This window comes from Hyperoodon ampullatus (assembly GCF_949752795.1).
Source record: "Hyperoodon ampullatus genome assembly, chromosome: 14".
Taxonomy (NCBI): domain Eukaryota; kingdom Metazoa; phylum Chordata; class Mammalia; order Artiodactyla; family Ziphiidae; genus Hyperoodon; species Hyperoodon ampullatus.
The window spans coordinates 19037171-19054024 of NC_136927.1; the positions used below are offsets into that span (position 1 = coordinate 19037171).

General features: G+C 42.2%; 2 protein-coding genes across 2 annotated transcripts in view; one reads left to right on the top strand and one right to left on the bottom strand.

The window, feature by feature from the left end:
* CFAP61 (cilia and flagella associated protein 61) overlaps nucleotides 1-16854 on the bottom strand; it is a gene marked incomplete at both ends in the record, with an annotated part of 251873 nt that overhangs the window by 217285 nt on the left and 17734 nt on the right. Inside the window, one exon of the mRNA XM_079719874.1 lies at nucleotides 8348-8480. Coding sequence (XP_079576000.1) covers nucleotides 8348-8480 — 133 coding nt within the window. The remainder of the gene's footprint in view (nucleotides 1-8347; nucleotides 8481-16854) is intronic.
* Nucleotides 12584-13575, top strand: LOC307063646 (3-hydroxyisobutyrate dehydrogenase, mitochondrial-like; the record flags this gene model as incomplete). Its single annotated transcript, XM_079719875.1, is given in 2 exon segments — nucleotides 12584-12617; nucleotides 12620-13575. Coding segments are annotated over 2 exon segments (990 nt in total).

The window sequence follows — 16854 nt, forward strand, 5'->3', positions numbered from 1 at the left end:
GAACTGAGGGAAGAGGTCACTGCAGCTGCTCCTCACAAGAACTAACTCAAGAGATTTGGGTTCAAACTCTCACCTTGAAACCAAAGAATTAAAAACCTTCTCCAGAGTGAGGTCAGCATCATGGTGGCATAAGACATCTCTTACTTTTGTCCCCTGCTCAACGGCATCCACCCATGAACAAAAGTGCCTTTGAAGGAGCTGTGAGATCCAGCACCATCCACCAAGGGGCCCGGGAGGAGTCTTGCCAACTTTTGCATCAGGAAATAGGCAGACAGACCTCGGTCACAGCTGTGGACCCTGCAGAGGCCGCTGAACTGGCTCTAGCCTCTCTCAGCCTCAGTCCAGGAGTCCCTGAGAACAGTGACTTAGATGATCACTCATGGATGAGAGAGCCTTTGATGAAGTTCAGGTTTCCCGAGGAGAAGTTTCAGCTCCATTGGAGCAAAAAAAAAAATACCAGTTTGGATGCCCTGGAGTGGGTAAGACAAACAGTCTGCCTTTCCCCACAACACCCATCCTCCAAGGCAGCACAGCTTAGGGCCAAGATTTATCCCCCTAATTTATCCCATGGCAGGTAAGGGGGAGACTGTGTAAGTGAGCACCTGGCTTCCCTAGCTATGCAGGATGCTGCCAGAGGGGCTCATTCCCCTCTTGCCAGATCCAGAGTACTAAATTGGGAGTTCACGACTCGGGGGTGGAAGGAGTCTGGGACAGCAGCAGGTGGGACCCCCCAGAGGACATTAACAGGCATCATGGATTCTATCAAGAAGCCCACCCACGAGCTACTGGGAATATTTCACCCATGGATCCTGCCAGCCTGCCCACGAGCACCCCCAGTGCTCCACATGCCTTATGCACACACCAGCCCACCTTGTGGCAGCTCCCCGTGTATACTCCTAATGGTGCCATGAGCAGACTTTGGCAGATGGCTAAGGAGCATATGGAGAAAGTCGGCCCAATCTGTGGGCCAGGAAGAGACCACAAATTTGAGCTGTACTGCCACCTTTGGGAATACAGAAGCACTTGACCTGGTGCTTTGCAGGGTCCAGAGAAGACATAGAAGCTTAAGAATTCTGCCACAACAGAGAGCAAGAAGCATGGAGCAGGCATACCCACAGAAGGTCTGAGGAAGCCTCAGAGTCTCTAGCAGAGCTGAGAGAAGTTATTTCTCCTCCAAAGACCAGAGGAGGTGACTGCTATTCAAATGTGAAGACATCAATGAAAAACTCAACGACCATGAAAAATCAAGGAAGTATGACACCACCAAAGGGTCACAATAATCTTCTGGTAACTGAACCCAAAGGCAAGAGTAAATGGTAAATCTCCAATTTACCAGATAAAGAATTCAAAATAGCTGTGTTAAGGAGACTCAGTGAGCTACAAGAAAACAAAGACAATTCAGCAAAATCAGGAAAACAACACACAAACAAAATGAGACGTTGAACAAAGAGAGCGAAACCATAAAAAGAACCAACCAGAAATTCTGGAGCTGAAGAATCAACAAATGACATGAAAATGCAACAGAGAGCATCAACAGCAGACTTGATCAATCAGAAGAAAGAATCAATGAGATTGAATACAGGAACTTTAAAAGTATCAAGTCAGAGGAGAACATAGTAAAAAGAATGAAAAGGGTCATAGGATGGTATCCTATGATTTATAGGATACCATCCAAAGGACCAATTTGTGAATCACCAGAGTTCCAAAATGAGAAGAGAGGAAAAAGGGGGCAGAGAGTTTATATAAAGAGATAATGGCCAAGAATATCCCAAATCTGGGGAGAGAGATAGATATCCAAGTTCATGAAGTGCATTGGTCACCAAATAAAATCAACTTAAAGAGATCCTCTCAAAGACACATTATCATAAAACTCAAAAATCAAAGACAAGAGGAGAATCTTAAAAGCAGTGGGAGAAAAACATCTTGGGACTTACAAGGTAACCCCCCATAACACTGTCAGCAGATTTCTCAGCAGAAACCTTATAGACCAGGAGTTAGCAGGATGATATATTCAAAGCACTGACAGAAAAAAAAACTGCTAACCAAGAATACTTTACTCAGCAAAGCTGTCCTTCAGAAATTAAGGAGAAAGACTTTCGGAGACAGACAAAAGCTGAGGAAATTCATCATGACTAGACCTGCCCTACAAGAAATTCTTAAAGGAGTTCTGCAAGATGAAATGAAAGGATGCTAATTAATAACATGAAAATATATAAAAATATACAACACAATAGTAAAGGTAAGTATATAGTCAAGTTCAGGATATCCTAAAACTTTAATATGGTGAAGCATTAACCATGTAACTCTAATGTAGGTATTAAAGGACAAGAATTTTAATATTTTAATAATTATAGCTACAATAATTTAGTAATGAATATGTAATATAAAAAGAGATAAATTGTGACATTAAAAACATAACAGAGGAAGTAAAAGGGTAAAATTTTTGTGTGCAATTGAAATTAAGTCTTTAGTGTAAAATAGACGGTTATATCTGTAAGATGTTTTATGTAAGCCTCAATGGTAACCACACAGCAAACATCTACAGTAGATTCACAAAAGATAAAGAAAAAGGAATCAAACCATCTCGTTACAGAAAATCATCAATTCATAAAGGAAGGCAGCAAGAAAGGAATAAAGGAACAAGGGTACTACAAAACAGCCAGAACACAATAAGATGGCATTAGTAAGTCCTTACCTATAATTACTCTAAATGTAAATGAATTTTATTCTCCAATCAAAATATACAGAGTGGCTAGATGGATAAAAAGCAAGACCCAACAATACACTGCCTACAAGAGACTCACTTCAGCTTTAAGGACACATATAGGTTCGAAGTGAAGAGGTGGAAAAAATATTCCACGCAAATGGAAACAAAAAGAGAACAGGGGTAGCTGTGCTTATACCAGACAAAACAGACTAAGCCAAAAACACTAACAAGAGACAAAGAAGGTTATTATATAATGATAAAGGGGTCAATTCATCAAGAAGATATAACAATCATAAATATATATACAGTCAACATTGGAGCACCTAAATATATTAAGCAAATACTAACAGGTATAAAGGGAGAAATAGACAACAGGACAATAATAGCAGGGGACTTCAATACCTTACTTGCAACAATGGATAGACCATCCAGAGAGAAAATGAACAAGAAAATGTTAGACTTGATTCATACTTTAGATAAAATCAACCTAACAGACGTGTAGAGAACATCCCATTCAAGAGCAGCAGAGTACAAATCCTTCTCAAGAACACATGGAATATTTTCCATGATACATCATATGATAGATCACAAAATGAGTCTTAACAAATTTAAGAATATTTAAATCATACCAAGTATTTTTCCCAACTACAATGGTATTAAACTAGAAATCAATAACAGGAGGAAAGCTGAAAAATTCACAGTATGTGGAAATTTTAAAATACACTCCTGAAAGACCACAAGGTCAAAGAAGAAACCAAAAGGGAAATCAAAAAATATCTTGAAACAAGCAAAAATGGAAATACAATAAACCAATTTTGGGATGCTGCAAAAGCAGTTCTAAGAGGTAAGTTTATAGTGGTAAATGCCTACATTGAGAAAAAGAAAGATCTCAATAAACAACCTAACTGTATGCCTCAAAGATCTAGAAAAAGAAGAACAAATTAAGCCCAAAGTTAGCAGAAGGAAGAAGACAACAAAGATCAGAGCGGAAATAAATGAAACAGAGACCAGAAAAATAATAGAAAAGATCAGCAAAACTAAGAGCTGTTTTTTAAAAAGGTAAACAAAATTGACAACCTGTTAGCTAGACTAAGAAAAAGAGAGAAGACTGAAATAAAATCAGAAAGGAAAGAGTAGACATTAGAACTGATTCCATAAATACAAAGGGTAAAACATTATTAAGAAAAATTATATACCAAAAACTTGGATAACCTAGAAGAAACAGATAAATTCCTAGAAATAGACAAGCTACCTAGACCGAATTATGAGGAAATAGAAAATATGAACAGACAAATAACAAGTAAGGAGATTGAATCAGTAATCAAAAACTTCCCAATAAAGAAAAGCCCAGGATCAGAGGGTTTCACTGGTGAATTCTAGCGAATATTTAAGGAAGAATTTATGCCAATCCTTCTTGAACTCCTCCAGAAAATTAAGGAGGAGGGAACATTCCTATCTCATTTTATAAGGCAAGCATTACCCTGATATCAAAGCCAAATAAGAACATTACAAGAAAAGAAAACTACAGATAAATATCCCTGATAAATACAGATGCAAAAATTCTCAACAAAATATTGATATTAGCAAACTGAATTCAACAGCACATTAAAAGGATCATACACCATGATCAAGCAGTACTTATCCCTGGGATGCAAGGAGGTTCGATACATGCAAATCAATAAATGTGATACACCACATTAATAGAGTTAAAGATTAAAATCATATGATCATCTCAATAGATGTAGAAAAAGCATTTGACAAAATATAACATCCTTTCATGATTAAAATGCTCAACAAATTGGGTATAGAAGAAACATACTTCAACAAAACAAAGGCCAATAATAACAAGCCCACAGCTATCGTCATACTCAGTGGTGCAAGATTGAAAGCTCTTCCTCCAATCAGGAACAAGACGAGGGTGCTCACTCTCACCATTCCTCTTCACCAAAGTACTAGAATCCTAGCCAGAGAAATCAGGCAAGGAAAAGAAATAAACTGCATCCAAATCAGAAAAGAACAAGCAAAATTGTCTTTGTTTGTAGATGATATGATCTCACATACAGAAAATCCTAGAGACTCTACCCAAACACTGTTAAAACTAATCAACAAATTCAGTAAGGTTGTAGGACGCAAAATCAACACACAGAAATCAGTTGCATTTCTATACATTAGAAATACAATCTCTGAAAAAGAAATACCGAAAACAGTCCCATTCACAATAGCATCAAAAACAATAAAATACCTAGGAATAAATTTAACTAAGGAGGTGAAAGATCTGTACACTGAAAACTATAAGACTTTGATGAAAAAAAATGAAGACAGAAATAGAAAAATACCCTGTGTTCATGGACCAGAAGAATTATATGTTGTCAAAATGTCCATACTGCCCAAAGCCATCCATAGATTCAATTAATCCCTATCAAATTTCCAAAGGCATTTTCATGGAAACAGAAAAAAAAATCATAAAATTTGTATGGAACAACAAAAGGCCCCCAAAAGCCAAAGCAACATTGAGAAAGAAAAACAAAGCCAGAGGCATCACACTTCTGATTTCAAGCAATATTACAAAGCTATGGTAATCAAAACAGTACATGGGGGCTTCCCTGGTGACTCAGTGGTTGAGAATCCACCAGCCAATGCAGGGGACATGGGTTTGATCCCTGGTCTGGGAAGATCCCACATGACACGGAGCAACTAAGCCCATAAGCCACAACTACTGAGCCTGCGCTCTAGAGCCCACGAGCCCCAGCTTCTGAGCCCGTGTGCCACAACTACTGAAGGCTATGCACCTAGAGCCCATGCTCCACAACAAGAGAAGCCACCACAATGAGAAGCCTGCACACCGCAATGAAGAGTAGCCCCCGCTCACCGCAACTAGAGAAAGCCTGCACGCAGCAATGAAGACCCAACGCAGCCAAAAATAAATAAATTAAAAAAAAAAAAACAGTACGCTACTGGCATAATAGACACATAGACCAATGTAACAGAATAGAGAGTCCAGAAATAAACTCCCACATTTACAGTCAACTAAAATTTGACAAGGGAGCCAAGAAGACTCAATGGAGAAAGGGTAGTCTCTTCAATAAATGGTGCTGGGAAAATGAGATAATCATACGGTGAAGAATGAAATTGTACCCTTATCTTATGCCACTGACAAAAATGAATTGGAAATGGATTAAAGACTTAAACATAAGACCTGAAACTATAAAAGTCCTAGAAGAAAACATAGGGGAAAGCTTCTTGACATTAGTCTTGGCAACAATTTTTTTGATATAACACCAAAAGCACAAGCAACAAAAGCAAAAATTAGTGAGACTATATCAAACAAAAAAAACCTTCTACACAGCAAAAGACACAACAAAATGAAAAGGCAACCTACAGAATGGGAGAAATTATTTGCAAATCATATATCTGATAAGAGGTTAATATCCAAAATATACAAAGAACCCATACAACTCAATAGCAAAAAAACACAGAACCTAATTTTAAAATGGGCAGAGGAACTAAATAGACATTTTTCTAAGAAGACATCCAAATGGCTAACAGGTACATGAAAAGATGCTCAATATCACTAATCATCAGGGAAATGCAAATCAAAATCACAATAAGATTATCATCTCACACCTGTTAGAATGGTTATCATCAAAAGACAAGAAATGGGACTTCCCTGGTGGTTCAGTGGTTAAGACTCTGAGCTCCCAATGCAGGGGGTGCAGGTTCTATCCCTGTTTGGGGAACTAAGATCCCATGTGGTGCACAGTGCAGCCAAAAAAAAAAAAAAAAAAAAAAACCACCAAAGACAAGAGATAACAAGTGTTAGCAAGGATGCAGGGAACTCTTGTGCACTGTTGGTGGGGATGTAAATTAGTGCAGACACTATGGAAAACAACATGGAGGTTCCTCAAAAAATTGAAAATAGAACTACCATATGATTCAGCAATTCCACTTCTGGGTATATATCCAAAGGAAATGAAAACAGGGTATTGAAAAGATCTCTGCACTCCCATGTTTACTGTAGTATTATACACAATAGGCAAGATATGGAAACAACCTAAGTGGCCACCAACAGATGAACGGATAAAGAAGATGTGGTATGTATGTATGTATGTACATATGTATGTATACATATATATGTGCTCATATATGTAATGGATATTATTCAGCCATGAGAAAGAAGGAAATCCTGCCATTTGTGACAACAAGGATGGACTCTGAGGATATTATATTAAGTGAAATAAGTCAGACAGAGAAAAACAAATACTGTATGATACTGCTTTTATGTGGAATCTAAAAAAGTTGAACTCAAAGAAACAGAGAGTTGAACGGTGGCTATGAGGGGTTAGGTGCAGGGCAAAGGGGAGGTGTTGATCAAAGGATACAAATTTCCAGTTATAAGATGAATACGTTCTGGGGATCTAATGTAGAGCGTGTTGATTTTAGCTAATAATATTCTATGATATACCTGGAAGTTGTTAAGATAGTAGACTTTAAATGTCTTCACCACAAAAGAAAATGGTAATTATGTGACATGATGGAGATGTTAGCTAATGCTATGGTGGTGATCATTTTGCAATATATAAGTGTGTCAAACTAACACATTGTACACCTTAATCTTATACCATGCTATATGTCAATTATATCTCAATAAAGCTGGAAAAATAAATAAATATAAAGGCCTTCTCCAAAAACAAAGACCTGACAAAACTGAATAGGTACAGTTGGATCATTAAAAGCCCTTATTTGGGTCTGTATGAATCATTTTAATTATCAGTAGTTTTTGTCTCATCGTGTAAGACATGGTTTTTCAAAATGGTGCTGCTGGGCCCAAATATTTCCTGACCCTTCCTTCTGTCACCAGCCTGGAGCTAAAGGTCAAATGACAATATTTGAAAGCAAGTCCTTAAAAGACAATGCAGAAACCTAACTATGAAAGAATAAAAATGTAGCTGAAATGTAGAAGAAACAGCTATCATAGACTAGTATATCAGAATCTAATTTTCAGGGCCAGTTCTCACCTTAAGAAACTAACGCCCATGTATACCTAAATTAATCCTGTTCTTCACCCGATGTGTTTTCCATCACGTAGATAAATGTTTTACCACCTGGGCTGCACACTGGAATTATGTGGGGAGCTTTTAAAATATACTCATGTGCTCTAGCCCCAAAGATTGCTTTCACTGGTCTCAGTGCAACCTGGTATCAGAAATTTTTTCTGAGATAGAATTCACCTACTGAAACCAAGGGTAATCATCAGTTAAATCCATCACACCTGGAGCCCACCGTCATGCTCAAGCTCACTTTAACTGTTGCTACCAAAGACTTGCACATCCTCCAAGGGGCACATAGCCCAAACGATAAGATGTTTGCCCGGGGTTGTTTTCCAGGAACTTGGAGTCAGCTGCATCTAGTTCGAGCTGGAGCCTGTTAAGACTGGGCATCTGGAAGGACCTCGTAAAACCTGAAAACCTAAAGCGGGAACCCTGGGGAGGTGGGTGATGGCGCAGCTGGGCAGAGGGCCGGGCACACCACCTAGAAGGAGGAAGGGAGGCAGCTCCCGGGATGCTCAGCAAACCAGGACCAGGGCCGCTCACTTCTCTCATCCCTCTCCCTCAGCGGGCCCCCAGGTGGTTTATCACACACCTCACACACGATGGCGTGATTCTCTTCATCTTGGGCCTCTATGAGTTCAGCCAGGAAGTATTCGCCGTAAGTCTCCTTCAGGATGGTGTCACGGTGCAGGAATATTGGCACGAGGTCGTCGTGATCTTCCACCCTGTTTACCGGAAAGGCTTAAATTCAGTGCTGGTTCCTCTGCTTGCTCCTGCGACCCTGTTCTAAATGCCAGGGATAGAGCAACACGCCCACGAAACGAACTTACATTCTAATGGGGGGAACAGGCAACAAAAATGTACCAAACAAATCACCTGGAACATTTCAAAGAGTGGTAAGTTGCTTTGGGATGGAGAGTGATGGGGTCAGGGAGTGACACTTGAGTAAGACCTGAGTAAAGAGACGGGGAGGAAGCTGTGTCGAGACTTGGAGGTGGGATGTCCCAGGCAGAGGGGACACGCTCGGCCCGGCTGGGCATGGACTGCAGGGCAGCATCGCTCACGAGCCAAAGGACAGCAAGGGGGGCACAGCACCTCCCAAAAGTGCTCCAAGGAGCACTGCTTCTATGATATTGCTCCCAGCAGCCCTTCCTCCCCTTAGAAGAAATCCACTGTCTAAAAACACTTTTCCGCTATAGGGTCCCTCATGGATTGTCACAGTTATAAAGACTCTGGGAATTACTAAGGTAAAGAATAGTTAAGCTTGTTTATGCATTCCTCCCAACAGGCCCATGGTACCCTTTATTCCTAAAATGTCTCTCTACTTCCATGGAGGGGGAGATGCTGGCTTGAAGGTAACAAAGCTCCGCTCACCATCCTGGGCACATCTACCTCAAGCCTCCTTCTCAGGACCTGTACCGTGACCTGGACCACCAGTGTGGGTGGGGAGAGGAGGACCCAAGAACCAGGTTTACAGCAGCATGAGGATGCTGGTCCTTGGCCTCCATTTTGCTGCCATATTCCACATTCCTTTCTTCTTTTTAGCAGATTCTTGATTAAGTCTACTCTATTTTACCTGTCTAGGATGTTCTTATACATTTTCCTGGTCCTTTTCTTTTAAAATGTTCCATGTTCATATTATTTTTTTCTAGTGTAACTGATTTGGCTACTACCTTTATCCTCCCTCCCCCTTATTTCATTACTCTGACATCTTCCTCATCCCACTTTATCTTCTAATATGTTCTCTTTGATGTTAATAGCTCCATCTAATGAGTGACAAAGACTCCGTGACCAGACCCTAGCCTAGTACACCCTGAGCCTCTTTTCCACTAGGCCTGAAAAGACATGAACAAACACTAACAGTTCCTAACAGCTCAAGGCCACATCCCTGGAATGACCTGAGACCCCCCCCCTTAAAGTGCCTGCCTGAGAAAGCTCAGGGCTGCCAGAAGAAGTTCCTGTTTGTTCCAGCTGACACCTGAGGATAAGGCCCGTCTCCCAGCCCTCTGTGGGAGGTTGGGAGCCTAATTTCCATCAGGGCTAGTGAGTGACTCAGATGGGTCTCACAGGGACCAACCCCGCCTTCCCATTTTTTGTAATTTGTCACTTCCCTGACTCTACTGAGACCCTGCTCACTCCCTTACCAGCTCCCTCATTTTCTCTTTATTTTATTTATTTATTTATGTTTTATTTTCCCTCCTTTTCTCTTCAACAGGCCCAGTCACCGTGGAGCAACTAAGCCCATGAGCCACAACTACTGAGCCTGCATGCCACAACTACTGAAGCCCGCGCACCACAACTACTGAAGCCCGCGCGCTGCAACAAAGAGTAGCCCCCACTCGATGCAACTAGAGAAAGCCAGCGTGCAGCAACGAAGACCCAATGCAGCCAAAAATAAATAAATTAAAATTAAAAAAAAAAAAAGGCCCAGTCACCTCTGTACAGATCAAAGTTGAGTTCAGTCCACCCTGGATGTTTCCCCCTATCGCAATGGTTATTACGAATTAAAATCTGTCCTTACCAGCATCCGGCTTTGTCGACCTTTGACATCTGCACACCCTGGAGCCCACAGCCCAGGGGTAACAGTGACAGCCAACATGGACGGGGACCTACCGCACACACTGACAGCACTGGGGTGCCGTCGCTCGGCCCATTTGCAGGTGCGGACGTGTGGCCCAAGGGGGCGCCTCTGGGGAGCGACCCCCGCTCCATGCTGGCAGCTCCCAGCCCTCTAATCAGCCTCTGCCTCTCCTGATTGAGAAACTGGCCCGGTCCCCTCGCTGCTGAGCCTTGGTGTCTCACCTGCACGAGGGCAGGTACGAGGAGAGCAGGAGGGTACAGTGTGGGGACGCCCTCAAGGTCACTCTCAGGCAGGCAGTCGGCCCCCGGCAGCATCTGCTGTGGGAAACTTCACAGTCCCCCCACCATCTGATATGCCCCGAAACCCCCATCAGCTGCCTCCACCTGAGAGCCCAGGACCTCAGCTGGAAGGGCCGAGAAGGCCCCAGTGCATTCCAGAAACCCCTCACTTCCCCGCAAAACCACCCGCAAAAAGGTGCTGCTAATGGAGATGGCTTTTCTCTGTAAAAAGAGTCCTGGACGATATTGGTTAAGAAAAAACAAAACAAGAAGATTCTAGGAGAGAACAGCCAACAAATCCACTTTCAAATACCCTGCCAAAAAATAAAGTCCACATCAGTACTTATTAACAGAGATAATGATTTTAAATTATGTGAAAGTAATTCAATATCCTAATCTTCTTAAGTGGATCAAGACAGCTATCACTGTGTACCATGGGCTTTTATCTATATGATGGACACAAAAACACTACTTTGTGGTATAAAAATCAGGAATAAAGGTTCAGAGAGACCCGGGGCCGTAAGCCTAATCACGAGCCCTCGGCAGCCCGTGAACAAAGTGATCCATAATCACACCTCAACACTTACTCTTCTGGGAATAAGAAGAAAACATCCAAATCATGGAGCTCTGAAGAGTCTCTCCCTTCAGCCCTTCCCCAAAATGGATAAAGAGGAACTTGTTCTAAGAAACTCATTCCTTGGGGTAATCGATGATTTATGATCTTGCATCAGCCCCGGTGCTAATGATAAAGTATGACATCAGCCTCGCAGAGTCTCAAATGGCATACGACAAAGTCCAGCCCCATGGAAACAGACACCCTGGCTACTGAAAACAATTCATTCAGTAAAATGTTTAAATTTGAGCACTGCCTGCCGCTCGGATAGGAGGAGAGCCACAGCTTCCCGTGGAGCCGCTGAACACAGCAGGGCCACGTGCCCAGCACTTCTGTGACCCCCAGAGTTTAGGTGGTGATGATTATGAAGGTTAGGGTTGATCAACACAAAGTACAATGAGGCTGACACCACTGAATAAGGATCAACCTTCCTTTGGAGCTTCCAGCCAGCACGTGCTTGGAGAAGGCGACCACGTGTGTGTCAATGTAATCAGTTATAGACTATTTTAACTTGTTTGGAGGAAACAAAAGGTCCATCCCATAGAAACGGGTTTGATCATCCAGGCCCTTAAATGTCCGTTGAACCCTGAAAAACATGCTAGTGAAAATGGGGTGGGATCCAAAGCTGAAGAAAATCAACAGCCTCTCAGGACACCTCACTTGGGGCCTGGGTGTCCTGTAAACCCAGGAGAAGGCAAGGTGAAGGAGGACAGGGCCCTGGTGGCTGTCGCTGGCTTCCTCAGAGGTGGGGAGGAGGGAGAACAAACTCACTCACCACTTCCACTACATCAGTGATCGGGGCTTTCAAGGAGCAGCGCAATGCCAGACCCCAGGGCACTTGCCCGGCCGGCTGGCACTGTCCCGTGGTGGCAGGTGGACCTCTCAGCATCCGGACCACTCTTCTGTAGCATCACAAGCCTAGAGGAGAACCTACAGGTGGCTTCCCTGGATGCGGGAGGTGTGCGTTGTTTCCTTGCCAGCAAAGAAACCACTGCGAACTCACAGATGGTAAGTTCCTGCTTAGGGGCCGTAAGGACGGCCGCAGCCCATCTTTGCGTTCAGAATACTGGCATGGCCTCCTCTCTCCTATCTGATGGCATCTTCCACAACCAGAGAGGATCTGCATTTCATTAGCTAGACTTAAAAATGTACCACTGGAAAAGTGATTCTGATATTTAAATGCCATAAATATTGTATTTATTTAAGCCTGAGAGAGTGTGTATATATGTGTGCATATTCTTTAAGAAATCAATGAATAGCTGCAGTCAATACCACCCGCTGCACTGCACACCCTAGCAGTCAGTGGGTGAGCTGGGAGCCGCGGAAGTCACCACGGGGAGGCGGGGTGGGGGCAGCATGGCAGCCTCCTTATGGCTCCGTGGAGCCACCAGCAGCAACCAGCAGTGGCCAGCCTTGCAGCAGTGTGTTCTAGGTCAGTGGCTTCTAAAACTCCAGTTGGATTCACTGGAGTAGGCAACATGGGGAATCCAATGGCAAAAAATCTCATGAAACATGGCTATCCACTCATTATTTATGATGTGTTCCCTGATGCATGCAAAGAGTTTCTAGATGCACGTGAACAGGTAGTGTCTTCCCCAGCAGATGTAGCTGAAAAAGCTGACAGAATTATCACAATGTTGCCCACCAGCATCGATGAGATAGAAGCTTATTCTGGAGCAAATGGAATTCTAAAGAAAGTGAAGAAAGGCTCACTGTTAATAGATTCCAGCACTATTGATCCTGTGGTTTTGAAAGAATTGGCCAAAGAAGTTGAGGAAATGGGAGCAGTTTTCATGGATGCCCCTGTTTCTGGTGGTGTGAGAGCTGCTTGGCCTGCGAACCTCACATTTATGGTGGGAGGAGTCGCAGAAGAATCTGCTGCTGCTGCCCAACAGCTGCTGGGATGCGTGGGCGGCTCCAATGTGGCGTGTTGTGGAGCTGCTTGGAGTGGGCAGGCTGCAAAGATCTGCAACAACTTCCTGTTAGCTATTAGTAAGACCAGAACTGCTGAAGCTATGAATCTGGGAATCAGGTTGGGGCCTGACCCAAAACTCTTGGCTAAAATCCTAAATATGAGCTCAGGACGATGCTGGTCAAGTGACACTTATCATCCTGTACCTGGGGTGATGGATGGAGTTCCCTCGGCTGATAACTATCAGGGTGGATTTGGAACAACACTCATGGCTAAGGATCTGGGATTAACACGAGACTCTGCTACCAGCACGAACAGCTCAATCCTTCTGGGCACTCAGGCCCATCAGATCTACAGGATGATATGTGTGAAGGGCTCCTCCAAAAAAGACTTCTCATCCGTGTTCCAGTTTCTACGAGAGAAGGAGACATTCTGAGTTTGCCCTTTGGTTGTAGATGCTGTTGGAAACCACACTCTATCTTGGAGCCCCTTAGAGCTCACTGCACAAGTAAATGGGCTTAATCAAAGGTCACCTGTCTGCTTTTGATTGTCTAGGTCACAGTAAACCCTGGGATTTTTCACCCATATTTAACTGCTTATTCTTTTTATCTATTTAGCAAGGACATATTATCTGAATTTGTTTTTTTCTGCAAGCCACTGATGGTCTCTGCTAGCTAGCTGATTGACCTTTTCCAAAAGTTTGATTTCTGAGCATCGTCAGCTAAAACGCTGCCTGCTCCAATCAGGATATTATTTACTCCACTTTACAAATAAAACCAAATTTTTTTTTCCACAGGATAAAACCTATCTTGGAGGAAAGAAAAGAAATAGGTGTGAGGAAAGGAGTTAGAGAAAGGGGAAGTATAGTGAATTACTCCCTGTGTCCCTCAGAAAGTTTGTCCTGTTAACCCAGTGGTGGTATTCTTGCATTCTGAGGTTACCGGTTCATTTTCCAGGAGCTGATAAGCGAGAACTCCTTGCTGCATGCTATGTAATTTGGACTCTGTTACATTACCTTGGTGTGCCCCTCTTGTAACAACTCCCAATACTCAGTAAACTTATTTTGTATATTTTTGCTTCCTTGTACATTCTTACTACATAATTTTTGACTTCAAAAGAATAACACCTTTAGAACTGTTTCAGAGCCAACGATGATATGTGCTTTACATAATTATTGTCTTATCTGACATATAACCATATTATTTTGAATTCAAATAAATTTCTATGTTGATAAAAAAAAGAAATCAATGAATAAAGAAAAATTCAGAGAATCCAATTTAGTGGTAGCGCTAAAAAATGCAATGTATTTGGCTTAAACCAACCCTTACCACGAACAGTTTCAACTTGGGGTTGGAGAACCTACAGTGGGCGCCAGCTAAGCAACTAGATTTTTCTTTTTATTCAGCTGTGTAAAACAAAGCACCTTTTTCTTTCCAAGATCTCTTGTGACCTCTAGTGGTCTTCTTTAGGAGAATCAAATCCATCATTTCTAAACCATATATTATTCCATTGAAAACTTTAACATGGGTTTTGGAGCCATTTAGCTTCTACTCATTGGAAAATGTCATGATTTTACAAGTTATGGAGGACTTCGGAATGAAGTGCTTCAAAGCACATTCAGGGCCAGTTAGACGCCCCTGCACTTACCCCACTGGGATCTGATCCAAAAGTCTGTGTTGGCACACCATAGTTCCAGTTGGATTGTGAACCAAATTCTATTTGCTGGGTTACTTATCAGGACTCAAGAAGACTAGTGGTGAAATTCCTAACTGCCCTACAACTTCTTTCGAATGCTTTAGGATATTTATCACTTAGGCATCAGAATGTTCATTTACATGAAATTGCTCAGAAGTCAAGCTTAAGTGGATTCCTAATAATTGTGAGACTATCAAACGCTTAATAAAAATAACTGCTTTAAAAGGTGAGAAGTTAGTATTTAAAAACACCACATCTTACATTTTAAAGTCCTAAATTGACCTAAAGTCCTAAATGTTGACCTAACTTAATTTTTGTTATTAACAAAAAAGCAGTACTATATAAAGGAAACTTTAAATTACTTTACAACACTGACTGACAGCACACAATCCTTTCCTTAGTGAGTCCTCCCCTATCCCTGTGAGGACTTGAAAAAGGTAGGTTTCCCCCCAGAAAGGCCATTCTAATAGCTTCTAAATCTGAGAACATCTCAAATCCACCACCAATGATTAATCAAGCCCATTACAGATTATAAAGATGTGTCTAGAAGCAGCTATGCTTTACTTCATATATTATACAAAATACAGAACAGGAACTTCAGTACTTTGTGTCTAAGTAGAGGGGCACATTACAGCACAATTTTGCACATGGGTAAATCAAAGAAACGGGACTGGGGATTACAGCGTTAATTCGCTGGCTCTGAATGCGTTGCTAGGTAAATGGCAGAAGGATAATTACATCCCCAAACTCTTCACTGGTTTAGTGTCTTAAGAACTGTGTTCTTCACCATTAATTATCAGTGCAGGTAACAACTGATGAAACAGATGTTGAGAAATAAATGCGGGGGAAACGAGAGAAATGAGGCGGCCTAAGCGGACGCATGGCCACGCCCATCTGACTCTGAAGTGTTCTTTTTTCCTGTATCCTTAAGGAGGGAGGTCATCCACATTAGTACATTTTCCAGATACCTGAAGTCCTACACCTGTAAGTATCAAAACTCTAATATGAACGCTGTGGACAGAGGGCCTCTTAAAATGTGTTACATTTCCTCTTCTGCAAGCAAAAGCATCAACTCTCATAATGTCAGTTATCTCTGTATTTCACTACTATATACTAAAAAGTTCTCTTTTTATAAACATCCCTTCCTCATTACAAAGTACCCTCTGTCATCTCTTTGCCACCAGCACTACGTTCCTCTCGTGAATTGCTTCTTGCAGATTTTCTGGACCAGCAGGACATTTCACTCTCAGAGGCTGAATAAGCATGACCTCAGGGAAAGGAATTGTGAGGCTTAGTTCAGGCCAGGACAGCCTGTCCATATGAAGGTTAGCACTCATAACACTCAAGTTTTCAAGGGTAGAAGGAAGAAAGGAAGGAGGGGGTGGGAAGGAGGGAACTGGGAGACCAGCTCATAACCACCAGTTACCACGTGCTTCTAGGAGCCAGCACTGGGCGAGGCACACTCTACACCTGACTTCTCCAGCGCCCTACATCCTTGAAATGACAAGTGGGGATCAGTGAGTAAGTTAGCAAAGATGCCACTTACTTTTTAAAAAGTGAAAGAAATAGGTGATTTTTTTCCCCTGTGACTCATTTATTTTGTAACTGGAAGTTTTTACCTCTTAATCTCCCTCACCAATTCCACTCATGCCCCTACCCCAGAAATAGGGGATTTTGAGATAGGCTGCCTCTGCATATGTCAGTTTCAGTATTAGATTTATACATAATTTTCTATTACAATCCATGTCTTGCTGAATATCTATGTTGAAAGTATATAAGCTTTAAAATGCCTCAAGAAAATGACAATTCCCATGACCCAAAGTTTGTATACTGCCTACACTTTAAGAAAATTCGGAGCTTCCAGGTTGGTGAACACGTGGAAGTTTAGGGAGAGTGGTGAGCCTGGAGGGGGCACGGAGGTTCTGAGCCCCTTCCCCACACCTTGCCCTGTGCACCTCTTCCATCTGACTGTTCCTAAGTTACATCCTTTTATAATAAACTGGTGACCTAGTAAGTGAAA